General features: G+C 47.9%; 2 protein-coding genes across 2 annotated transcripts in view; one reads left to right on the top strand and one right to left on the bottom strand.

Annotated features, from left to right (window-relative positions):
- Nucleotides 1-27,628, bottom strand: part of LOC144798592 (uncharacterized) — a 352,559-nt gene that overhangs the window by 90,046 nt on the left and 234,885 nt on the right. The gene's annotated exons all lie outside the window — the stretch shown is intronic.
- Nucleotides 25,827-27,628, top strand: part of LOC144798618 (hepatocyte nuclear factor 6-like) — a 125,575-nt gene continuing 123,773 nt past the window's right edge. Inside the window, exon 1 of the mRNA XM_078669575.1 lies at nt 25,827-26,709. Coding sequence (XP_078525701.1) covers nt 25,827-26,709 — 883 coding nt within the window. The remainder of the gene's footprint in view (nt 26,710-27,628) is intronic.

Here is a 27,628-nt window from a genome sequence, read left to right as displayed (position 1 = left end):
GGAAGGTCATGTTTGCTTATTGGTCCTGTTTGGTTCAAATGGTGGGCCTTGGTGCCACGGCGGTGCTCTTTGTTTCGGTCTGTGATCCAAGTCTCATTTCAGAATTTGGTCCTTGATCCGGATGCAGATCTTTTTGTATTTAAAGAGAACGTTAAACACGATTAAGGAGCTAATCAATCCGCGGGTTAGCTTGCCAGTGACTATCCCACAGGTTGACAGAGAAGGAGAGGTACCCCGACAGCACTTGGGTCACACAGAATAAGCATAGTACAATTATTAGACAGAACCTCAGCAACCAGGACTTCTAAGAGCTACACCACGAAGGCCCGCGTTGATCTGAGGAGTGACACTGGATTGTTGATGGTGCTTGCTGCCAACTCCCCTACAGCTGGGGCTAAGTTTTGCCTTCCTGAAATACGTCAATGGGAAACAGAGGCTCCCACCGGCAAGAATAGGACATGGACCCTAGTCCGGGACCTGCCTGCCTTCGGTGCACGGTGCTACCACTACAGCCACAAGCGTGGTAGCAGATGTGACAAGCAGATGATGCACAAGGCAACACTACAGTTGGGGTCAATTGTGCTGAATCCCATTTGCTAAACAGGCAGTGCTACAAATTTCATGCCTGAGTTACGTTTGCACATGACCGCATGAAACCACATACATGTGCATTACAGGCCTATAGACTGTATCCTAGCAGTAACAATAGTGACGTTCTTGCAAACCTGAAGACTCTCTGGGGTACATGCATCAAGAAATGCTTTTAAGAGTTCTTAATTGCGATTATTAAGGAATCGCAATTAGGGACTCTCAAAAGCCTATGCATGTAGGAATCGCTATAAAAATAGCGATTCCTAAACATTCCTGAATTGTGACTCGCAAATTGCGAGTCGCAATTAAGGAATGGCTTCCCATTCATTCCTATGGGCCTACAGACCCATAGGAATGAATGAATGAATGGGAAATTGCTTGCGTAATTTCAAAGGTGCCAATAGGTACTCGCAAATTGCGAATGCTATTTCAAGGGTGCAAAGGTGTCAAAATGACACCCTGTAACACCCCTGAAATTGTGCTGTGCACCCATGTTGCGCACACACATGCCCCAAGGGCATGTGTGTGTGTAAACTGATACCTTGAAAATTGCACTTTAGTGCATTTTTCAAAGTTTATTTGCAAAATACAGACCATAGTAATTTCTCTGTATTTTGCGGCCCGAATAGCGAATTCACTATTTTTAAGTGCTTCTAGCATTGCATTTAAGGAATCGCAAATTGTGTTTCCTTAAATGCAATCGCGATTTAAGAAATTGCAATAAATTGCGATTTCTTAAATTGCGAGTACCTAACACTTTAATGTATCGCAAAAGGCGTATTTGCGGGCGCAAACAGCCGATTTTTGCAAATCGCACCGTTTGCCCACGCAAAAAGCTTTGTTGCACGTGCCTGAAAGTTTCTAAGAAGCTCAGAACTGAAGTGTCTCCAGGGCGGGAAACTGCCTGTCACTGGAATAACACTGTCACCATCTACTAGCCAGAAGTCACCCTATTTGTTTGTATTATATTATGTAATGTATGATTTGACTGGGGTCATGCCTCATGAATCAATGTGATAGGGAATTCTAGTTTCCATAAGAAATGATTGTTTTTACTGGTATATTATCTATTCATTTATGCGTAGAATGAAGGCACATAATTCGTGAAAGTAATCTATCTGTCTGGAAATGACTTTTATAGACTTGCTACTTGCTGTTTTGCTCTCAGGATCCACGTCGTGCACCCTGCTCTGGTGTGTCTGCTGGGCGGAGGCGGCTTCCGTGAACAACTCGCCGGACCCGCTCCGCGGGTCCCGCAGCGCGCCTGAGGCAGAGGAGGCGGTTGGGCACAGGCTGCTGAGAGTGCTGGGAGGAGCGCGAGAGAGGCGTTGGGACCAGCGGGGTTGCGAGTGCCAAGCAGGGACTCCAGTATCCAGGAGCCCCTGCGCGCCCAATCAGTGACACCTGGGCTGCTCTCCCCGCTGGCCACGCCCCCCCGCCGAGGAAGTGAAAATCGGCATCCTCCCTCACCCACCTGGGACCCTTGCTACTTGCTGTTTTGCTCTCAGGATCCACGTCGTGCACCCTGCTCTGGTGTGTCTGCTGGGCGGAGGCGGCTTCCGTGAACAACTCGCCGGACCCGCTCCGCGGGTCCCGCAGCGCGCCTGAGGCAGAGGAGGCGGTTGGGCACAGGCTGCTGAGAGTGCTGGGAGGAGCGCGAGAGAGGCGTTGGGACCAGCGGGGTTGCGAGTGCCAAGCAGGGACTCCAGTATCCAGGAGCCCCTGCGCGCCCAATCAGTGACACCTGGGCTGCTCTCCCCGCTGGCCACGCCCCCCCGCCGAGGAAGTGAAAATCGGCATCCTCCCTCACCCACCTGGGACCCTTGCTACTTGCTGTTTTGCTCTCAGGATCCACGTCGTGCACCCTGCTCTGGTGTGTCTGCTGGGCGGAGGCGGCTTCCGTGAACAACTCGCCGGACCCGCTCCGCGGGTCCCGCAGCGCGCCTGAGGCAGAGGAGGCGGTTGGGCACAGGCTGCTGAGAGTGCTGGGAGGAGCGCGAGAGAGGCGTTGGGACCAGCGGGGTTGCGAGTGCCAAGCAGGGACTCCAGTATCCAGGAGCCCCTGCGCGCCCAATCAGTGACACCTGGGCTGCTCTCCCCGCTGGCCACGCCCCCCCGCCTATCAGCCAACCAACAAACAGGCCCTGTGTACTTTGGCCTGCGTAGTAGCCGCTACGCGGGAGCGTGCGGGAGCGCGCCGGGAGAAGCCCGGGACAAGGGCGGGACCGTCTGTGGCCGTCCGGGGCCGTAGGAGGCCGGGCTGGGCCACGTCCCTTGCCCCTCAAAGGCGGTGCATCACACGGCCTGGGTGAGGCCCTGTACCGATCCTCAAACCATGTCTACCCGCTCTGGCAAACTCATCAGGAGTGAAGGCGAGAGAGGATCTACTGCTGGGAGCCCTGTGATTGGAACAATGGACCGCTTCATTACCAGGGTAGCAGCGGTGATAGAAAAGGAGATAGCGATGTCCGAGCGGCGCCTATCTGAGATCTATCTCCCCTCAAGACGATCATCATTGGGGGCTGCTGCCCAGTCGCTCACACCGACTAGTAAGAAGGCTCACTCTGTTCCCCTACCCGGTGCTTCAGGTGTTACTATAGACACTATAGATACGCCCCAGTTGGAGGAAATAGGGCAAAATATAACTAGGTTGGAAAATCTGGCTACGTCCATCCCCTCTGTTTCTGTAGAAGATGGTGACCTTAATTCCCTGTATCCAACTGTAATATTTAAATCCTTTAGTGATGCTATTAGTGTCCCTTCTTCACCAGAATCTCCTACCCCCACACTAGTCACATCAGACGGGGTCCCAGAAGGTGCTTCTGTCAACATCCAATCTCCCGAAACTAGGCAGGACAATAGTCCTAAAAGTAAAAAGGCAAGAAAACGTAAAAAGGGTAGGCTTGTTAGGCAGGCCGCACTTTACCAAAGAGTAAGAAGGCATACTGGACAAGGTATGAGAATCACAAAGGCTGGGCTGTTAGAGAGTGAGGGCGGCATAGAAGGGCCTGCTGTGGACTCCCCTACGGGGACTTGCACAGATGTCAATATTACTAACGTTCCTGCCCTTGCTGACCCTGTAACGCTTGAAAATATCCTAGAGAAGGTAAATAGTCTCCTGAGGCCTCTTTTAGCCCAGGTTAAGGGCCTGGGGGTGAGGATTGACAAATTAGAGCAATCAACCCTTGACGGATTCCACTCACTCAAAACTACAATTAAGCAAATAGTTAGAGTGGGTGAAAACCGGGACATTGGTGCAAAGGGGAAGGAACCACCTCCTCAGAGAGACCCTAAGCCCCTAAACTGTTCAAAGAAGGTTGATCCTAATAATATAATAACTTCATCTTCTAAAACTTCTCCTCCTCCCAAAGTAGGGCTAAACCGTAAGGACTCTCCAGCATGCTCTGTGCATGTCGCAAGTAAACCCAACCCTATCCCACAAAAGCAGCCACTGACAACCAGAGGCAAAGTGGAAGATCCACAAGTGGCTGGTACATGTAATAAAACTCAAGGCCCAGTGATAGGGAAAACTCCCAGATCTAGGGTTAAGTCTACAGTCCCGGCTCCCACTCCATTGGTCCCCAGAAATCCTGTGCGTCGGATCCCGCCTGTAAACCTCCCGCCAGACTGTCAACCTTTTGTTGCTGTGATGGTAAATGTCCCCCCTCTAAAGGAAGGCCAGATGGAAAATCACCAATCACTTAAGAACAAGTGTATCCACTGGCTGAAGGCATATAAGCCTATTCCCTTGGACGTAGATGGGATTATTTTAAGCGTTCGTAGAGTTGGGTGGGTAGGGCAGGGGAGAAAAACACAGGAAGGGGACTGTATAATTATAAATTTTCAAGACCCTAGAGTAGTGCCCTCCATTTGTTCTCCTATTAAAAACATGGGGGCTCCAGGGATTAAAGTGGTAGACTTATCTTATTTTTACCCTAGGCAAGTTGTAAAACTAACTGGAGAAAGCCAAATCTCCCCTGGGCTGGGACACATTGGGGAGGTTTCCTGGGCAGGGAAAATGGGAGGCACGAGGGCTAATCACGTGTGGGCGCCAAGCTCGAACTGACTGGAACTTGGGAGTAGAGCGTACCCAACAGGAGAATTGCCCTCTCAAATCCTTTTGACTAGCGGGACGCTAGCCACTAAAACTAGCATCCATGGCCCCTGCTCCCCTAAGATATCCATGGCGAGGCCCATAGACGAGAATACTCTTGCACCCAGAGACATTCCAGCTGTGACGGACCTGGCTTTTAAGGTTTTCAGCTGGAATGTCGCAGGGATTGCAAGAAAGTTGGCCCAACCGGATTTTGCTGCTTGGGTTGATGAGCACTCTGTGTGTATTTTTCAAGAGACATGGAGTTTGGCCCCGGCCCATAGGGTGGGATTCTCCTCCCATTCTGTCCCCGCTCAAACCTCGGAAACAGGGAGAGGGCGTCCCTTGGGTGGCCTCCTTATCTGGGTTGCTGCCTCTCTAGATTGTAGAGTAGAGGAGTTCCCCACAGGCTGCCCGGATATTCAAAACATCACCTTAACAGACCAAAGGGGGAGACTGGTCCTAAATATTTATAATGTTTATGCTCGTGGGACCAAGGGTGGACGGAAGTCTCCTGTAATATCTCTTCTTGAGACCATCCTAAAAAATACTCCTCACAAGATGCGTACATTGGTTGCAGGAGATATGAATTGTACTTTCGAGCCCTTGGGCTCGGACGTAGCCCTTGACCAAGATGAGGAGGATGCTAGAAGGGGGATTCCTGTATTGGAAATTTCTCCGATCAGGAGGTGGTCAGAAGTGGCGCTCCAGCTATATTCCTTGTGTCTCGAATTAAACTTACGGGCAGCAAATGGGAGGACAAATTCGGACAGGGTGGGGGCCCACACTTATAATAGACCAGGGCACACCTCGAGGATCGATTATTTGTTGATAGACGTACACCTATGGCCCCATGTAAGGGACATGCTGGTGGTCCCTGCGACTGAAAGCGATCATAATTCGCTTTCCCTAAAAATGGACCAGTGGTGGCGCCCTAGAGAAAAGGGATATATTACCCCGGTACCTGCTCCTCCCGACGAGTCTGAAGTCTCCCCTTGTGGGAGAAGAATAAAATGGGCGAAATTGGTCCTCTCTGAGGCAAGGGTAGGGGAAATTTCATCTCTCCTAAACCTCGCAGTGGCAACCCTTGGGTCCCCTATTGAAGGAGTGGGCAGAGCGAGTGGGCTGTTTGTCGCCCTGATAGAGGCGTTGACTAATGTGTTTACCCCATACTCTAGTAAGCCGGGCAATAAAAGATCTATAAAGCCCGCTGATGGATGGTATACCCAATCATGTAGGGCGTATAAGTCAAAATTAGTGGAGGCTGTAAAGTTTAAATCCCCCAGTGAGATTCAGGTCGCAAGGAAGACCTATAATAAAGCCCTTAAAAATGCTAGGAGGGAGTGGGAAGATAAGTTCTGGGAAGACCTGCTCTTAGCGAGTAAAAGTAGGGACACAAGGGCTTTCTGGAATCTTATAGCTTCACGGAATAAACCCGCTGAAACTATGAGACCCTGTAATATTCCGCCCCAAAATTGGGTAAATCATTTTGGGGCGTTATACCTCCCTCCAGACGGGGACATGAACATGGGGGTGAACTTCTCACTAGTAATTGAACCTCAGTCCTATGATTTCTTCACCCCTGTAGAAATTGAGGGGGTCATAGGGTGGGTAGCTCCCCGCAAGGCAGCGGGCCCAGATGGCCTCCCGGGGGACTTAATGAAGGCTTATCCCGTAGAATGGGGAAGGGTGATAGCTGCTCTCCTCAATGACATCATGATGGGAGGAGCAGTACCAGAATCTTGGAAAGGGGCAGTGGTGGTCCCAATTTACAAAAAAGGCTGCAGGGAAACCCCGGGGAACTACCGCCCAATAAGTTTGATAGACTCCACCCAAAAGATAGCTGGTAAAGCTATTCTCGGAAGGATCCTCCACTGGGTGGAGGAAAATAAAATCCTATCAGACTTCCAGGCAGGCTTCCGGGCAGGAATGGGGACAATAGAGCAGGTGTTTAGGTTGGCACTATTGGGATGGAAGGTGGTGGATCTAGGTAGGGGTAGTCTTTACTTGGCCTTTATAGACCTGAAGACTGCCTTTGACCTGGTCCCCCGGGAAGAACTATGGAGGGTACTTTACAAACTGGGATTGCCCGATTATATCTTGTCCCTCCTCATTAGCCTCCATGCCAATACCTATGCACAGGTTCGTTGGGGTAAAAACGGAGAGGTCACTGAAAAAATACCGGTGTCTAGGGGAGTAAGACAGGGTTGCGTCTTGGCGCCCACCCTATTCTCACTTTATCTAAATGGGGTGGTGGAATATCTCCAACAAGAACCAGCCGACGCCCCCTGTCTCGGAGGAGTCCGGATCCCCACCCTGCTTTTTGCGGATGACACGCTTTTGATCTCGAAGACTCCCCAAGGCCTCCAGAAACTCCTAACGCGCTTCCAGGAGTTTTGTGCTGCAAAAGGGCTAATAATAAACGTGGACAAAACTAAATACTTAGTCCTAAACCCCCCACGGAAATTGGGCCGCCCACCTATGCTTAACTCTGTTGCCCTAGAAAAAGTATCCGAATTCGATTATCTCGGAATTCGGATCACGGATAGAATGTCCTGGGGAAATCACATAGATAAAATGGTCCTTAACCATAAGAGAGTAGGAGGAGCTCTTATGAGGGAGTACCGGGCCTCACCGAGGAGATCGCTTACCCCGGTAATTGAAATTTACAAGACCAAGGTAGTGACATCAGCCTTGTACGGGGCTGAATTGTGGGGCCACTCCCGATTGGACACTCTGGTAACAGCTGAGACCAAGCTTCTGAAATCAATCATTGCCATCCCCCTGAGCACCCCATCTGTACCTGTGCTGTTGGACACAGGCTGCAGAAGCATTAAGGATCAAGCTCTGCTTCGCCCTCTTCTTTTATGGACCCGAATCTGGAGGGGCGAGGAGTTAAAATCCTATGCTGACGGCCTGAGGGAAATTATGAGCCTGGGGGGTTGGGCAAAGATAAGATGGCTAAGGGATACCAAAAACCTGATGGAGAAAATTGGTTTGGGAGACTACTGGTCATCGCGTTCAGCTCCGCCGAAAGATGTTGTAAAGGCCCTTTTCTGGAAATGGGTCGCGGAGCAACTCATTACAAACTCGAACCATTGTAAATCTACTGCCGCCTTTTTACTTGTTAAAGACATCGTGGCATTTGAACCCTATTTGGATTTAATTACTCTTCCCCTTGATCGTGCCCTTTATTTTAAATTTAGAGTTGGTTCTCTACCTCTTGGTGCTCTGGTATCTAACTGGAGCTCCACGGCCCGTAAGTCCCCGAATTGTGCCTGTTGCCCAAGTAAGATAGAGTCCGTTGCGCATGTACTGTTTGAATGCCCGGATTATGCAAGGCCTAGGGGCACTTGGTTGAAGCCCCTTTGCCGAAATATGGGCACACGTAGCCACTTAACAGCTCTACGTATCCTAACCACGGACACATCCCCCCTGATTGTATGTGGAACTGCAAAATTTTTAAAACAGTTTTGGCTTATTCGTTGCAAGAGATTGTCAGTAGCGATTTAATTCTGTTTAGCTAATTTATCAGCGGACAATCTATGTCCTTTTATCCCTTTTAAATGTGCTTTTTATACTGACTTCTTTAAGTGATGCTTTTTGTATAATTGAAAATGTTTGTATTGCATGTGTGCTTATAAGATATCTTGCATATCGAATAAAAGCTTTTTGACTGACTGACTGACTTTTATAGACTTTTCATCGTTTTGTGTGATATTGTAGTTAGCACCAACCTTCCGATCACCACCATTGAGTTTGGCATGACTGCTCACCCACAGTCGTTACTGGAGAGGTAAAGAAGTTTAGAGTATTTTCTAACATGTCTAGTGACAGTTACTATCTAGAGTTAAAGTCTCACCAGTGCAGCCTGCTGTAAAAGGTACGAGTGTACAACCAATACTCTCAACTCATAGGGCAGCGACATGAGATAAGATGGGATCGCTGTACATAGTGACACACACATACATACATGTTCGCAAACACATTTTGAGCCTGTACACACAGACCAGGTAAAACACACATGTGCATGAACATTTGTAAAAACAGATACACATACATATGAATACAATAAAAACGAACACACACAAAAACGTGAATATATATATATTACCTACTGGCAGTCGCCAGTAGACAGAGTTGGGACCAAAGTTTCCATAGGAAAAGCGTTTTTTGGTTTGCCAATAGCTTTGGCGCCGCTTGACGAATCTTCACCAAATTTTCAAAAACGTCCCTGTTTTGATTCAGCTGTTTGATTGAAAGTTTTGGGGTGATCTGTCAAGCAGGGGCCGAGAAAAAAGTGGGGTCCCAAAATGTGTTCTGCCCATGTTATGTCTATAGGGATTTTTTATTTTTATATACATATATAAGTGCGGTCGTCCTTGTTTGAGAGACGAGGTGGGAGCTGATATATGTATGTATATATATTATATATATATATATATATATATATATATATATATATATATATAACGCTCAAAGTCCCTTCAGATGCTCTCAGAAAGGACGACACAGCACTCGAGGGTAGGGTTAACAGACACGCTTGATTTTATTCAGCGGAGGGGGTGCACACAGACGCGTTTCGGCGGTCTGCCTTCGTCAGTGTGTGATGCACTGTCATGAAACCCGACATAGTTTTAAACATTGCAATTTCAGTTCACTCCCACACATCTAATGGCATCGACATCGAGAGGGGACTATTACCATGCCTAGAATAGTATCGGCCATCTTTGAATGGTGATTTATCGTGACGCTAGTTAATATCACTCGCCGCAATAATGCAACAAAATTACACAAGCGCTCAAATGGGCTGCCTCTTAATTCGCAGCATGATATATCACATATTTACAGTCTGGATTAGACAAAAACATTTAGCCGTGGATCGGCTGGTGTCCCCTCATAAGAAAGTTGATCAAAGTGTCAATGACCAAAATTAAAGAAAATACACATGTTCATTCAAATGCCAAAAAAGCTTTCAAGTGGAGTGAACAATATTTACAGTGAAGTGCGTTACGTACAGCAGCAAAGTTCATAAAGAAATAATCATGTAAGGATACATATGGGCTACCATCCACATCTCATTTCAGGGATTGGCAGCAGTCCGCATTTCATTCCATAAATCACTCTAAGAAAGGATGTGATGAATTACTCTCTTGTATATACATATATACATATATCACCGTTAATAAAAGTCCTACTACAAATATATATACAATGGAGGAATAACCCTTCCATGAGTGCCTCTCATGGTAAGCATGTTATCATCGGTCCAGGTCCTGTTAAGCATTATATAGCTCTATAGCACCAAATAACATGCCAAATTCATGATCACTTAATATGCATGCAAGTGTTGTTAATCAAAGTAAGTGCTATGGTTCATATAGTATAAACGGTCTCTCACACCATTGTGTCTATATAACTTGGATCGTACATGCTTGTGGAATTATTCCAGCTTTTAGAGATATATTGGAGTTTCAGGATTTTGGAGTGCTCCAGAGCTAATATATACAGAAGTGCTCAAGTCTGGTAACACAAAGTAATGGTAACAGATCTAATTACAGTATTAAGAAAAAGCCATCACCTTGGAATTATACCAGACTATTGTTCTTATCCTGCCTTCTAAACTATTTCCCTAGATGGAAAGCCATCTCCTCCCCACTATTTAGACCTTTAGGATGTTTCGTGGAAAGGTCTATAATATATCGAGACTCCAGTCTCCTTAGTCTGCGAAGGCGGTCACCACCACGTATATTGGGTGGTACAACGTCTAGGCCAAAGTACTGGAGTTTGTTCCTGTCTCGATTGTGGGCCTCTGCAAAGTGGCGAGCCACCGGATATGCCTGATCAACTTTATCGATGGCTCTCATGTGCTCGAGTATTCTGAGCTTGATTTCTTTAATCGTGCTCCCAATGTAGCGTAAGCCACACGGGCACTGTAGGCAATATACTGCGTATTGGGTACTACAGGTAATGAATTTGTTTATATACATTTTCTTACCAGTGTCCTTGATAACATAGGAAAGAACCCTTTTGCTCCCTGCGCACGCTTTACAGCGGCCACAGGGATAAAAGCCTCTTTGCTCTCTTAAGGTGTTACTTTTTTGGGGCATTTTCTCAAGATGGCTTTTCACCAGTATATCGCCTATCGATCTAGCTTTGCTGAAGGTGAGGAGTGGCTGGGTAGGTAGGTCTGCCTTGAGTACATTATCTGTAAGAAGAATAGGCCAATTCTTCTTGAGCATAGCTCTCAAAGTTTCTGCTCCTGATGAGTAGGGAGTTATTAGTCTAAACTTGCCCTTGTTATCACCTGGCGTGCCTCTGCGATTCCCTTGTGTAGGGTTATTGGTCAGAAGAGATAGTCTATCTACTTTCCTCACTCTCTTGAGGGTGTTTTTCAGTAGTTTCTCTCCGTACCCTCTAACCCTAAACCGGGATATGCATTCCGAAGCAGCCGCTTCGAAATCAGATGGCTTGGAACAATTCCTACGAAGTCTCAGCAGTTCCCCATAGGGGATACTGTTGATCAATTGTGGGGGATGGCTACTGCTGGCATATAGTGTCGAGTTGCCGGCTGTCTGTTTCCTGAAAAGACTAGTGTGGAGTTGTCCTTCTTCTACATATATTCTCAGGTCCAGATAGTCCGCTGCCACCGGACTTACTGTCCCAGAGAAATGCAGATTTATGTTGTTTCTATTCAGGACATTGATATATTCATAGGCTGTTGCAGAATTGCCTTTCCACACAAGGAAAAGATCATCGATATATCGATGCCAGCATATGACCTTTCCTTCGTCCTCTCCTGATACACAGCTCCTGGGCACCTGCTCCTCCCACCAGCCAACGAACAAGTTCGCGTAGCTGGGGGCAAAGCAGGTACCCATCGCCGTCCCAGACTTCTGAATATACAATTGTTCCTCAAACAGAAAAATATTGTGTGTCAGGCAAAACTCTACGAACTCGAGAATCATTGCATTGTGTCTCGAAAATCGTAGCTGGCGTTGATCTAGTGCCCATTCTACAGCCTCAAGTCCTTGATGATGTTGGATAACAGTATAGAGGCTAGTGATATCTAATACCACTAATAGATATCCCTGTTCCCACACAAGATTCTGTAACTTCATCAGGAAGTCTTTAGTGTCTCGCACATAGGAATCCAAATTTGATACCAAAGGAAAAAGGGTATGATCCACAAAGCGAGACATGTTTTCTGTAAGGCTTCCAATTGAAGAAATAATAGGGCGGCCAGGTGGACATTCACGGTTTTTATGTAGTTTAGGGAGGTGGTAGAAGGTTGGAGTCATGGGGCAGTTTGTGCGTAAAAACAAATGTTCATCGCTGCTCAACATATGTTGATCATACCATTTCGCAATGAGTATATCATAGTCTTTGATACTCTGCTGGTAGACGTCGTTGGTGCATTTGTTATAAAAGTTCTCATCAGAGAGCTGCCTCAACGCTTCCTGTTTGTAAAACTCCCGTGTCATCAGAACTACATTCCCGCCCTTATCTGAGGGCTTCACAATTAAATTCGTGTCAGTCATTAATGTTTTCAGGGCAAGTCTTTGTGACTCCGTGATGTTATGGTTGATATTCTGGTGGTTGGCTTTCCGGTATTTGAGTAGATCCTCGTTCATAGCTTCAGAAAACACGTCTATAGCATCCCAAGGGGACTGGGGCACGAAAGTCGACACAGGTCTAAATCCGCTCGTGTCTCTTTCTTGTTCTATTCCCTGGATTTCTGCTCTCTGGGCTGTATCCAGTGATATCAGGTTTTGTGATTGCTCCAGTTCCAGGTCGCTCATTATTTCTACTGAGCGCAGATCTCTGCAACTTAGTAAGTCAGTTGCTGTTATCCTCAACCCTTGGTTCTCCTTGTTCTGAAGGTGTGGGCGCAATTTGAAGTGTTTGTGTAGCTTCAATTTGCGGGTGAAGCGGAACAGATCTATCTTCGTTTGGGTATATTCCAACTCATTGTTGGGGCAAAAAGTTAGTCCGAGGCTTAAGACATGTTCTTCCTCTGTCGTGATTTTCCTTGCGGTTAAATTAACCACTGTTAAATTAATTTCCTCGCTCCTGGCATTGCAAGGTTGAGAGGTGCAGATGGTATAATTAGTATCTGTGAAGTTGGTAGCTGGCAATGTTATTGTTGCTGTTTCTTGTTGGTGCGTTTTCGATTTGCCCAACGAGATGATGTTGCATTGCCTCTTCCTCTGCCTCTTGTTCCCCCCTCCTGCTCTTCTGGTTCTCCTGCCTTTCCTGCCCCTTGGGTACTTGCTTCCGGTGGTTTGTTCTTCCCGCCCCGGAGCCATGAGCTTTTTATTACCTCGTACTCCTCCTGAAAAGGGGTCTTCTTTGTTTTTTCGGCAGGTCTTGGCCCTCTGTTGATTCTGCGTTCCTCTGCATCTGACTGATTACCCTCTGATTCATTTTCAGTGATGTCAGATTCTGATGTTGCTTCCGCAGTACCGTTCGTGGCGCCTGTGCCTTCTTTTCTGCTTTTCTGGAGGGCCTTGCGTGGTGCGTCGAACTTCTTTGCAATAGTGTGTGTGTGTGTGTGTGTGTGTGTGTGTATATATACACAAGCACACACACACACACTATTGGAACAGGCACTCTCTGTGGACAAATCCTAATCAATCACCCTCCCCCTCCCGAGAGAGAGCACCCTTATGTGGTGCCACAGGCTGCCCACACCAGGTCTACCCTAGCAATCCTGGTAATATAATCCCGCACAGTTATAGGATACTCCTGGGTCACAAAGATATGTACAACCATGAAATTAGAACACTTTTTTGCAGCACTGCAGGGTGGAGCTGCATGGGTAAACCCAATGTATTGTGCTTTTGGCATGAAATCAAAGTATAAAGCTGCACTGCTGGCCAGTGTTGTGAATTGCAGGTGGTCTGTAGGCAGCGAGTGGATCGGTCTGCTGACTGTGTTGCTATTCAGCCAACAACACTAGGGAATCCCGAGAGTCGATGCTGTTAAATACCAACCCAAATTGGGTTGGTCATCCAATCACAGGTACCACACTACAGGTGTGTTAGGTGGCTTATCAAGGACACTTCACCAGACATCCACCTGTTGTGTAGATAGATTCACTTATTCTGGTCTTGATGAATCACCACTAGATCAAAGGACAATTAGGCGAGAAACATGTTAACCACTTGATAGAGCGCCTTATCCTGAAACATTATTTCAGTGGTGCGCCACCTTGTTTTTAATCAGGTTGGAAGCACTACTGATTAAAATTGTTTTCTCTGGTACTTGCAATTCCTGTTTTAAACTTCCCTTGGTTCATACACCTTCACTCCTTGCATCTACACATTCAGGCCCTTCACTCCCACGGCACCAAACGGGTAATTGGAATAAAAGATCTCCGTCAAAGAGCCCCTCATAGGGAGCCCATCGGGTATTGCAGCGCCGACCTGACGAGGAGCAAGCCCTATGATGAAGCATGACACCTAGCTGGGTGTGTGAGGGCCGTAATTCCAACAGGAAGAACTCCCCATTCCCCCTGTAACCAGTGAGGACTTATGACCACCTAGCACACTTGTCCACCCGAACCAGTAAGCAACTGCATACTTTTTTGAATTTACTATGTTGGGGCATGTATGCTGAACCTCAGAAAAAACCCATAGTCCCTCCTTTTGAGTTGTTGGTCTGCAGAGTATCACTCCTACTCACACACGATCACTCCGAACCACTACACAGTGCGACAGGTATCAGCGCAGTCCGTACGAAATGCTCTTGCACACATACACACTAGGCACCCTAATTCAGTGCTACTGGTACCCAGCAGGTTAATGGATAACACCCTGCAGACTCTGTGGCCCCAGCCTCCCGCCACCCTCTAGTTCACCCTGTCTGTCCTATACCCCCGGAAAGAAGATACTCAGCTCCTCCTCCCGGATACTAGGCTACACGCGGCTGAAGTCACGCTTAGTCTGGGTCCTTGGAAAGCAGGTGAGGATATGTAGCATGTTTTAATTAGGAGGTAGAAGTAAACAAGGGGAGTTTAGCAACCACTCGGGAAGTTCTCCCACCAGTCTCAAAACACAATGGAGTCACGCAGTACCTTGAGCCGCTTCCAAACTGTCTCGGGAGCGCTCCTTCAACCCAGTCAATCTCTCTAACAGATTGAGACAACGAAGTCAGTTGTATGGGGTGTTTCAATTCTCTATTCTGTTGACACTTGTTTTTTATTCATTCACTGTTTCCGTTTTTTATCTATTTAATTTATGCTGTGTCATTCTGTTTATCTATTTTGTTTATTTTTGTTTGTATATGTGATATTTTCTGCACATATGGTTTGAAGTAGGTGAAATTCAGTGTGGGGTGCATGGGAGGAGGGTGGATATTGGTGCATGCGTAGTGTCATGGGTTGAATTGAGACAGCATTTGTTTTAAGAAATCACGTTGGAAGCTGTTTCTTTAAGTGTTTGAATTTCCATTGGATTAGGTCACGGGGCTAAAACCCACCTGTGTCTTTGAGTGCACATGTTTATAAAACAACATTTGGAAAGGCTTGAGTTAGACTGAATGCTGTCTTTGACCAATGGAGTTGTACGTTAGGATGAGCCTGCTGGCATCGGCTTTGAAGGTGATTTACTAGCTTACAAGTCATATTGCACTAAAGGGGTCTGTACCAGTCAAAGTGGGAGCTTTATGGATGGCTTTATTACGGGATGTTGCTTATGTAAGTACGGGTAAGGTCTTGGGATGATTATTTAGTTTATACGTGCTTGATTAATTCGAGTTTCTGTTAGAAATCATGGGGTGGAGTGATAGCATTAGTATTTGGATTTTAGGTTTATGATTGTCAGCAAAGGTTAACACAGGGCTAAATGATTGGGGCGTGAAGTTTTATTCACTTTTTCATTTCTATTTTTTTGTGTTAATGTAGATATCTTGTTTTGCATATATATCTTGTTTTGTATAGATGGTTGAGACTTCTGTTTCATTATCGTTTCAGTGACCCCTGACGAAGGGCCCTTGTGACCTGAAATGCATTGGGTGATTAGACATAAATATCTTTGATGAGCCAACTTGTCGTGCATGATTTATTTCAACGTGTTGCTGTTGAAGGCCCGGAGGGCATGCAGGAGACTTTTGAAAAAGTAAAACAAATGAATCATGCTGCAATTACGCTGTTTTCGTCGTGAAGCTGGAAGTTTGGATGAACTTTGGATGAAGGTTTTGATTACAGTTTGGTTTACCTTGAATATGAAGAATATTAAAAAAGAAGAGATGAAAAAAGTTGTTTATGAACTGGAAATATTCTTGTTTTCGCAGTGCGACAGGCAGGAGCGCAAGCGCGCTCCTTTTTGGTAACTCTTTCATACAACAGTGATCGTTGGGACAGATCACCGACTGATCGCACGCATTAATTCACAACAATGTCGACATCAAGTTTGACTTAATTGCTACTAACAAAGAGAAGGGGTGCATTCTTTCATCTTTGCTGTTGTTACATATTCTATAAGTGCCATTTCTACATGAATTTTGCCAAAACCCCCTTTACCACTAGAAAGGGTTTGACATGGCGAATCCATTGAAAGAAAACATCACAAGGCTACTCCACAACAATCTACTATTGCAACCACTTCCCCATGTTAACCTATGGGAAGAGCAAGCCACATAGGCAGTGAAAACACACACAGGTATTCCTCACTACCTGGGCGCACGTGAGCTAGTGCACACACAGACCTGCAATGGCAGGTTGGAAACATAGTCCCTAGCAGCAGGGGTGCAAGTGCGCCCGCCTGAGTCTGCTACAGCAAACTGGACACGGGTTTACTAATATGGGTGTCAGTGTGCAGGCACATGCCTGTGATGGCAGGCTGCACACGCAATCACCGTCACCAAAGGTGTGGTACACGCACACAACGGCCTGCAATGGCAGGCTGCTCATGAGTTTAATCCTGATAGATGCCAGTGTGCACGATGGCTGACCGGCCCATGTTTCAGAACATCGAGTAAGCGCCACTTCCCAAAACGGGTAGGAAGCGCATGTGCACTTTAATACTGTATTTACAGTGGGAAAGTGCCCAGAGCCTGGAGGCCACACAAGAGATTCAGCAAAACCCAGGCAGAAAAAGCTAAAAGTTTAGGGAAATGCTACCTGACAGGTATTAGGCCCAACATATACACACATGTATATATGATCACAGATACACAGCTATACTTAAAGAAATGTACAAATATGTATACATACATTGTAAATAGCACACAAAAGTATAAACCAATACAAATATGCGCAACACCACACACTCCGGCATATATACATATATATATATATATATATATATATATATATATATATTAGAACCTACTCACAAGAGGCTTATGAATAAAAATAACGAAAAATATGAAATGGTTATTGGTAGAATATAATGTACGCTTTTATATATGCACAACCCGAATTGTGAATAGACATGTGGTGTGCTTACTTCTGCTCAAATTTTTGATTCCTTTTGCGTTGCGCCTTGGTGGAATGAGCAGTAGGATACATAATATTTTTCTCATTGCATATACCTTGTATTATTTTCCTATCTATAATTCTAAAGCTATGAATTCTTATCTCGACAAAGATGAAAGTAAATTATTTATTATTTTGATGGCCTTAATTAAATATTTTTTTCGATTCAGAAATCTTTGTGTTTTTTATCACACTTGGTGGGAATGTGTAAATTTATAAAAAAGTGGTATGAACCTTATCTCAGCTCCGTTAAACAATACAAACGTTCGCGCTTTGTCTTTGCACTAACCACTATATGATTGTAACAACAATGCATTGTGATTGAGTTTGTAGTTTTTTTCCCTACTACCCTCCCTCCTCACGCCCTCAATGTGTGTATTACTTTCTACTATAGCTGGCTTTGCTTTTATTCTTGAATGATTCATTTTGTAAAACAAAAACCACGAAAAAAGCATAATATTAAGAACTAAAGACACGTGTTTCAGCAGTTAACACATGTTTGAAATGTCAATTCACCTAAATACAAATGTATATCAAAATTAGTAAAATATTTTTAGCCACATGCCATTGATGAAATCCAGTCTTTCTCTAAGCTATATAAGACTCTTTCAAAGTAGCTAGTTTGGAATTTCTCTGATCTGGTCATTCATGTTAGTGTAACTGACTATCCCAATTCCTTTACAGATGATCAACTGGTCGGTTGTCAGTATCACTTTTTGCTCTCACATAATTTAGTAAAAGAGTCTTCAGTGACAAGACTGGATACATCATTAAAAGCAGCCAGTTTTCCTGAATTGTTTATCTATTCTCCTAGAATAATTCTTCAAACCTACTGAGAGCACTCACTACGTAATACCATCCCATAACACTCACTATTCATACCTATTTAGAACATTCTCTACTTCATTCTTACTCAGAATGCTTACTATTTTATATCAACTCGGAGGGCTCTGTTGCTCCGTATTATTAATTCATGTGATCCAGCAACCGGCGTCACATACTTCTAATAACCGACTGTTCACTCCATAGATCGCATCAATTGGGTTGGTTGCGCTGAATGATGACCCCATAAAACGCATCACTTTGATTGCGCTCAGTGATGACCCTCCATTCATGACTTATTATGTGATTGACACAGGGTGTGTGTTGTCCCCCGTATTCGCAGCACTCATATGCCATGACTGATTTTCCGTATATACACATTATGATTTATACTTTCCTTATTCATAGGCTGCCATTCCCCTCCCCCACACTTGTCCTGATGAAGATCCACCTTGACTTCTTAATTTAGCATTGTTTGGGTTGAAACGTTGACAATATCCTAAGGTCCAGATTTATCAAGGCTCTGGGTGTAAATAATTGAATAATGTGTATGAGCATCCGAGCTATTGTTTGTTGTAAATATTCTGGCCCTCAACATTCCTTCCCTTGTATATACTGGGGTTTTAATCACCTTGTACATAATATATGCACCATGTTCTATCACTTGGCACAAATGTCACTTTAGTACACAGCACTGTAAACTTCAACCTGTTTTGACAGCCTGTTTTTCAAACTTGTGAGTACATATAAATGCTTTAATTTATACATAAAAACACCAAAATACTCACTAATTTGTGCCAGTGTTCCTTGCTATGTGTTCCATAATATTTTGATATCAATAATGATGGCTGTATAATAATAGAAATATATTCTCTCAAAAAGAAATATTGCGTATGCCTGCAAGAACCACTGTTTTGTTTATGTATCACAGATGTGGACACATGTGCACCGCACTCATTTACGCGCACAGACAAGCACACATGCTCTCTCATTTGAGCCACAGTCTAAATCCTTACTTTCCTGATTTAAACATGTGTCTTTCCCTCTTCACACTCACACCCAGGGCAACCTGGAGTCCTCCTACTTTAAATTTGAAGTGAAAGTCCTGCACCCCCTAAGTGCAAAGACACCCTAGGACTTATTTCCAGTCTTGGGGGCATGGCTGAAGCCAACTACCTAGGCTTCTTCTCTCCCCAAAGATAGGGCGGCCGCTGCTTTGCCAATCAAGGGGTAGTCCGGGCACATCCTTCACCCCCAAAAGAGTACTGGGATTTTGTTAATCGTGTTAACAACTGTATACCCCTCGCCACTCCTTTATTAAATGATCCACAGAATAAAAAGAGCTTACTGGGGTGGAAAAAGCTTAATCGCAGGAACAGCTAAACAGTGGATCTCGCTCCCTATCACGCTAAGGGGCAGTCCGGCCTATGGCCCTTCAGGAAAGCCCTACAAACTTGGCTTTTCAGCAACTAACTGAATTTTTTCTATACTTTTCAGAAGCAGCGGCAAAACGCCTATGGTAATGGAGCACTTTATAAAATTAAAATCAAATCAAATTGAATGGAGTCCCCACCTTTTTTTATATTCATGAAGAAATGAATACCCTCATCGCAGTTAGCAAGGTGTCAGCTTGTCCAGTTTTAGTCGGGTCTCCTTTACCCCAGTAGTAGCCATGTCACTGCTGCTCTTTGGTGTTATAAAGCACAACTTCAGCCCAGTTATATTCTTGGTGGCTTCCTTTCCCGTGCCAGAAGTCAGTGCTGGTCTCTCTTCTACCCCAACGCTAGCACGAGTGTGTGGTTTCCAATATCCCACGGTTCAGTATTTGGAATCCTTTACCCAGACGACAATCCAGTTGTCTCCTCTTCAGTTTTGTGGTCATCACTGATAAATCTTTACCGCGATTCTGGTCTTTTTGCATTGTTTTCAATGTTGAAGTCAATCCTGTCTCGTCCACCCAATGCTAGCCTGCTGGCTTTGTTTCCATTGGGTTCAATACTGGATCATTTGACTTCAATGATAGATTGTTGTCTCCTCTTCAGTTTTGGGCATCATCGATACATCTTCACCACAATTCTAGTTTTTTTGTAATCTTTTCAACGTTGGGGGTCAATACTGTTGGCGTTCAGTTGTGGCTCCGTCACCCCAAGGATAGCATAGTTCCCGCATCTTCTGTGTTGACTCTGTGGTTGTCGCGGTGATCGTCTAGTCGCCTCCTCTTCAGGGTTGGGGTCAGTGCTGGGCCTCCTTTACTCCAATAGTCAGGTGGCCTCTTGTTTGGGGGTGCTTCAAGTCTGGCTCTTCTTTCCCCAGTGATGATCTAGTGGCCTCTTCTTGAGTGTTGTGGTCAGTACCGCAGCGTCTTTATCCCAAAGATAGGCCTACTTCCCAATGTTGCGGCCAGGACCGCCCCTTGAACCTAATGCTAGCAAGGCTGCTTCATTTCCAGCATTGCGGTTCAGTCCTGGGTCTCGTTTGAGCCAGCGGCATTCCTTGTGTCCCCCGTCAGTGGTAGGGGTATCACTGGGGTAAAGGCGAGCCGGTGCTGGGCCCCTCCCTGAACCGGAGGCATCAGTACTCCTCGAGTCGCTTTCTCTCCGGGGCTTTGGGTCAGGTCTGACTCTCCTTTCCCTCAGTGATGGTCCGGTTGATCTCCCTTCAGGGGTTCGGTTGAACCCGGCTCCTCTTTACCCCAGAGATACTCTAGTTGCCCCCTCCTTGTGTCTTGGGTTCCTTTCCCCCAGTTTTGGTCAGATATCCTCCTCCCTGAGGCAGGCATTCAGTACCGCCTCGCCATATGTCAGTGAGAGTCTCCTCCTCTTGGTGCCTGAGGTTCAGTACTGGCACTCATGTACCCCAATAGCACGTACTTCCTCCTCGTAGTTCAGTACTGTCTCTCCTGTACCTCAGCGTTACTCTAGTTGCCCCCCCTCTCGGGGTAGGGTTCAGTACTGTCTCTCCTGTACCTCAGCGTTACTCTAGTTGCCCCCCCCTCTTCGGGTTAGGGTTCAGTACTGTTTCTCCTGTACCTCAGCGTTACTCTAGTTGCCCCCCCTCTTGGGGTAGGGTTCAGTACTGTCTCTCCTGTACCTCAGCGTTACTCTAGTTGCCCCCCCTCTTCGGGTTGGGTTCAGTACGGTCTCTCCTTCAACTCAGTGGTTGTCTAGACGTCTCCTCTTCAGATTCAGGTCACCGTTGCATCCCCTCTGCCACACTGAGTACATATTTACAAGGAAGTGGCAGCACGTGTCATTAGCCTCCTTGGCTTAACGCCTCTCTCCTCCACTTCTGAAACATAAGGCTGCACCATATTTACAAGAATATGGTGCAGCCTTGGCTTCCCCCTGAGCTGGCACTAGGTTTAGCAACTTAGCGCCAGCGCAGACACCCTTGCACCAGAGTGCAAGGGTGTCTGTGTGCAGGGGAAGATCGGTGTCCCTTCCTGCACATAAACAATCCTAGAAATGCCTTCCTGTCACTTTCATGTGTGCTGCTTCATACAGCACACATGAAGGTGACAAAATGGCATTTTTTTTAAAGTTTGTTTATGTACAGGAAGGGACACCTTCCTGTACATAAACAAACCTGGCGCTTTGCTTTTTCCATGTATACTGCACAATGCAGCACACATGGGAAAAGCAAAAAAACGAGGATAAATAGTGCATTTTTCCTTGTTTCGGCGATAGGGGCTTGTACATATGCCCTACAGAATCTAGACGCTATCTGTTCGGGGATGGACGTGACCCGTGCGGCCTCTCCTCTCCTGGGCGAAGCGCTCACACTCCCAGCTCTGCCCGGCCCTGTCCTTTCACCCCTGTCCAGAGGGAGGAGGCCGCCCCCAGCCTGTACTGATGCTCACATGCATTGCGGGAGTGAAGGTTTCTTCCCGACCCCATTAATATTGCACCCTCCTCCCATAGCACGGGCCACTTCAAACTACATCTTAGACTCAAATAAAAACAAAAAATCGAATGCTAATTTGCAAAGTTGTTGACATGGTTAACTGAATGCACGCGCGCGCGTAGCTCGCGAGGTCCCAAGAAGTGCACAGTTGTAGGCGTATGCTACTGTGCTCCGGCCTGAACGGGGACCCCGGGCCCCTGTCAGCCGTGCACTGCGCGGCCTCTCGCCCCTCCCCCTCCACGGCGGGTCCATTAGCGCTAGATGTAATTAACAGGGGGCAGGGGTCACCCCGACCCTTCTGTCTCGGATGCGAGCCGCTGTCCAAGGCAGGGGTGCGCGCCCCAGATGTGCCAACGCTGGCGTCACAAGGACCGGACAGCAAACGCCGCACAACCACGCTTGTAGTCAATAGTCAACACCGCATAATGCCCGACACCGCATAACACCCCTGGGGCAAGATACAAACAGCACACATTGCCTCTTGTGCGGGATAACCCATAGCACACACAATTGCTTGTGCACCTTCGCCTTTCACGCATAGTTCCTCTTGTACTTAACATAGTTATTTATTTATTTAATGAATGTATTTATATATTTATTTATGTATGTATGTGAGAGTTTTATGTAGCGCTGACTAGACCCGGGGGTATCAGAGCGCTTTCCAAGACACAGCATTAAAAGAAGGATTCGTCGTTGACAGTAATACAAGAGGGTAAAAAACAGAACAGCGCAACATCACAGGTGCAAATAGATCAAATTAACGCGCAGAATACTCTGTTATATGACGACGTGAATTACTGTAATACGTAGAAAAATATCATCTTGCAGAATTGAATGAAGAGAATTGAATAAGCAGAATGTATTACACAAACTGGGTTTAATGTTCCCCTCCCCTTTAAGCGTTAGTAAATGCCATAAATCTACTATAGATGTACCAAATTAAATACATTATTTCAGGGTGTGTGCGCTGTATTAATAGCTTTCCAGTTGATTTAAGTTATTTTAATAGCGCACAGCGCACTCGGCACATATAAAGACACACACATGTGAGAGCAGGCTGAAACACAGCGCCGTATTAACGCCGACAGCAATCCCAGGCTCGGGCCTATGTAATTAATATACATCCACATACATGCACAATGTCACACATGCGAACACGTGTATACATGCACACACACATATATATATTGAGAAACATGCTAGCCACCCACTACTGTATGTTCGATCCATAACCCCCCACCAGCTTCACTTCCACTCACCCCCCCCCCCCCCCCTCCACACACACCCCCCGCCCAGCCTCCGGCAGTGAAAGGGTTACTCCAGGTCGGCTCTGACTGCACATCTGTCAGATTTTAGGCTGGTGACGTGTGAAGAGGAGAGGGGGGTGTGAGGTCCGAAAATCGATGCGCCTCGCGGAGGCTGCAAGAAGCAGCAGAGCGGCGGCGGGAGAGGAGAGGAGGCCGGGCCTGCGAGAGGCAGAGGAAGGAGGCAGGGGCACAGGCAGGGCAGCAGGAGAGCCGGAGCCGCAGCCAGGCTGAAGTGCAGGCAGGACAGGCGGATGGAGGAAGAGGCTTGACCGGGGGTGGGCAGCAAAGAGGGTTAGGAAAGGAGACGGTGAGACAGCAAGGGCAAAGGAGCAGAGAGACGCCAGGCACTGCCAGCAAGAAGAGACAGCCTCGGAGGAGCAGGCAGAGACAGAGACCCACATGCCTCAGCATCCTACGACCACTCTACCTGCGAGCCCCCCGTGAGCCTCTCGGCTGCAGCCCCCGCAGGACCTTACTGCCGCTGAGCATCCCCACAGCATCCTGTCTGGAGACCAGACTGTCAACACCACGCGGACCCGTGGCCCCGCAGCATCCCCTGGACCACGCGGGGACCTGTGAGTCCCGCAGCATCCTCTGGACCACGCGGGGACCCGTGCAGCATCCTTTGGGCGACGCAGCGACCGGGTTGTCCCGCAGCATCCCTGGACCACGCGTCGACCCGTGAACCCGTGCAGCATCCTCTGGACCACGCGGCGACCTGTGAGCCCTGGCAGCCCTGGACCACTCAGCGACCTGTGAGCCCTGGCAGCATCCCCTGGACCACGCGTCGACCCGTGAGTCCCGCAGCATCCCTGGACCACTCAGCGACCTGTGAGTCCCGCAGCATCCCTGGACCACGCGTCGACCCGTGAGTCCCGCAGCATCCCCTGGACCACGCGGCGACCCTTGAACCCGTGCAGCATCCTCTGGGCCCGAGCAGTTCCCGGCAGCGTCTCACGCGGGCGCGTCAGCCCCGTGAGCACCTTCAGGAACACTCGAGCTGCATCAATCTCTGAGACACCTGCGCGTGGGAAGCGCTTGGCAGCATCCCGCCCGAAGCGCCTCCAGGAGCATCCCGCCTCTGAGCACTAACCTGGGAGCAGCTAGAAGAGACGAGTGTCTACCGCCCCCCGGCGCGGGTTCTCTGGCAGCGTCCTGCCCGCAGCTCAGATAAGAGCCTCTCCTTACAGCGCCAGCATGGGCCTCTGCCCGTGAGTGTCCGACGGTCACAGTCACGAGCACCCCGCCTGCAGCGACCCCGGAGCCGGTGAGCACCGCCGGAACGCCCCCGTCTGGAGATCACGGCCATTCCCGAGGGGCGCCCAGAGGCGCATCGTATGTGGGGAGCGGCCAGGTGTGTGCACAATCCAGCCTCAGGCACTGTCCCAGGAGGATAGCAGATCACACCTGGTGTGTGCACTCTCCGCCCTCAGACACTGTCCCAGGAGGATAGCAGATCACACCTGGTGCGTGCACTCTCCACCCTCAGACACTGTCCCAGGAGGATAGCAGATCCCAGCTAGTGTGTGCACTTTCTGCCCCCAGACACTGTCCCAGGAGGATAGCAGATCACACCTGGTGTGTGCACTCTCCACCCTCAGACACTGTCCCAGGAGGATAGCAGATCACACCTGGTGTGTGCACTCTCCACCCTCAGACACTGTCCCAGGAGGATAGCAGATCCCAGCTAGTGTGTGCACTTTCTGCCCCCAGACACTGTCCCAGGGAGAGAGCTCATCACACCTGGTGTGTGCACTCTCCACCCTCAGACACTGTCCCAGGAGAAGAGTAGACCACCCCTGTTTCAGACAATCTCTAACCTCAGACACTGTCCTGGGAGCAAATCAACACTAGTGTGCACTCTCTCAGCCCCCAGACACTGTCCCAGGAGTAGTGCAGAGCTTCAGACAACCTCTACCCTCAGACACTGTCCGAGAAAGTGTGCAGATCACAGCTTCAGACAATCTCTACCCTCAGACACCGTCCTGGGAGCGGATCACCCCTAGTGTGCACACTACTAGCCCCCAGAAACTGCCCCATGCGTAGTGCAGACAACCAAAGCTCCAGACAATCTCTACCCTCAGACACTGTCCGAGGAAGTGCACAGATCACCCCCCCCCCCCGTGCACCTGCCGGGCCTGGTGTAATGCGGGCCACCAAACCACAGCAGAAGCAAGCAGACTGGAGCACGTCTAGTTTGTGTATTGTGAGGCTGCTGGGTTGAACCCATTGTGTTTACAGATACAAGTGGGTGTGTCTGGATGCACCCGAGCTGTACCCTCCGTGCACGCCCCACAGCAGGACACAAGAGGCGATAGTGGGGGCAGGGCGCCAGAATTCACACCAAGGGGTCCCCCTATGCATGGGCAGTCAGAACTCCCACCAAGTCCTACCTCTGTCTTCATCAGAAACTAAAACTGAGTCTATCAGGCGTTTCTTCAGACCCACTCCTCTGACCCCATACATGACTCCCCTCCTTGCCACCAGGTGACTCGCCCAGACCCCCCGCTGCCAGTCACCTCTCCAGAATCCCTCCTCAGTCCCATCCACCCACCCTCCCCTCTCCTCACACAGACCCAGGGAGGTTCAAGGCACTGGCGGTTCATGGGACCATGCTGTAGCTGAGGCCATGAACATGCATCTGGGCCTGGATGGGGCCGGCGGGGACATGTGCAGCCATGAGCAAGAAATGCTGCACGGCCAGGGCCGGGGGCTGCACCGGGGCCCTTCCCTGCTGGGCAGCATGGCCTCAGTGCTGGAGGCCGGGGACTACCACCGCTCCGAGCACCCCATGCACCCAGGTCTTGGCTTTGGGGGTGACTCGCCCACGGGTGGCGTCAACAGCTACACAACTCTGACCCCGCTACAGCCGCACCAGCATCACCAGTGCCTGCCCGTCGGCAACGTCATTGGCAGTTTCACCTTGATGAGAGAAGAGAGGGGTCTGGGTCACCCGGGTGGCTTCTACAGCCCCTATCATAAGGACATAGGCTTGGGTCAAAGCCCCAACCTCAACCCTATGCACAGTTATGGACATTCTGGGGGCCACCTCTCTGGGGACAAGATGTCATCGGCAGGCGGCTTCGAAGCCCACTCGGCCATGTTTGGCAGGATGGACCAGCACTACTCCAGGGACCTCTCTCCTCCGCCGAGCTCTGGCATGGGATCTCCAGGGGGCATGAGCCAGCACCCATATGGACCACCCAGGCCAGATATGGCTTGCAGGGGTATGCCTTCGGTGGCGCCACAGAACTCTGCACTGACTGGCCCAATGGAGGAGATCAACACCAGGGAAGTCGCCCAGCGCATCATCGCTGAGCTCAAGAGGTACAGCATCCCTCAGGCTATCTTTGCTGAGCGGGTGCTTTGTCGTTCACAAGGAACCCTTTCTGACCTGCTCAGAAACCCCAAGCCCTGGAGCAAGCTCAAGTCTGGCCGCGAGACCTTCAAGCGGATGTGGAGATGGCTGCAAGAGCCCGAGTTCCAGAGGATGGCGGCTTTAAGGTTAGAAGGTAAGATACTTAGAGCATGTGGAACTGAGCATGAACAACACAGGGAGATGCAGCACAGAGACACAACATCCTCAGGCTTCAGCAACACCTGGAGTCCACAGAATTGACCACCGCCCACCAAAATTAAAGCTCCCAGAGGGTACATCACACTCAAATCACACAACCCATAGCACAAAGCGCCCAAACCACATTTAACCTGAATCCTTAACTAAAAACATTCAACCTGAAACTCAGATCCCAAGACATTCAACACATTTTTATATACTGGTCATGGCATTGAAACTTCAGCATTGAGCATGGGATGGTGAGACCAAAACAATCAAAATGACATTGTCTCTAAAATAACAAATCTAACACTAACAAATCTAACACATTCATCCCCAAGACACTCAACCAAAAAGATAAGAGTTCCAGAAAAGGAGCCTGAGAAACTGAGTCTAACACAGAGAGCCCAGGACATTGCACGTGAGATATTAAGCCTAAGTGAACGAACCAGAGAAATTGAGTAAAAAAAAATCTAGGGCTGACATTGAGCTAAAACAATAATGGACCTAAAAAACCAAGTCCAAGATATTCAGTCAACTATAGTGAACAAAAGACATGTTGCCGCCAAGGTCACTCAGCCAAAGACAAGGAAATCAAGATATTGAAAAATACGTAGAGTGCAAGATATAATACTAAAAGCACAGAATCCATGATTTTAAGGCAAATACATTGAGATCAGTACATTGAACTCACTATCCTGAAGGCAAGACATTGTGCCCCAGCCAATGAGCTCAAAATACTGAGCCCAAGACACTATGGCATAGATAATCACCCCAAGTCACTGAGACCAAAACAACAATACCATGACATTCTATCAAAGACGTACACCCAAAGACTTTGAACGTAAGATATCAAAACCAAGATTAAAAATCCA

This window comes from Lissotriton helveticus, chromosome 12, assembly GCF_964261635.1.
Source record: "Lissotriton helveticus chromosome 12, aLisHel1.1, whole genome shotgun sequence".
NCBI classification, from domain to species: Eukaryota; Metazoa; Chordata; class Amphibia; order Caudata; family Salamandridae; genus Lissotriton; species Lissotriton helveticus.
Note: the sequence above shows the minus strand (reverse complement) of the source record. Positions and strands in the feature narration are given on the sequence as shown.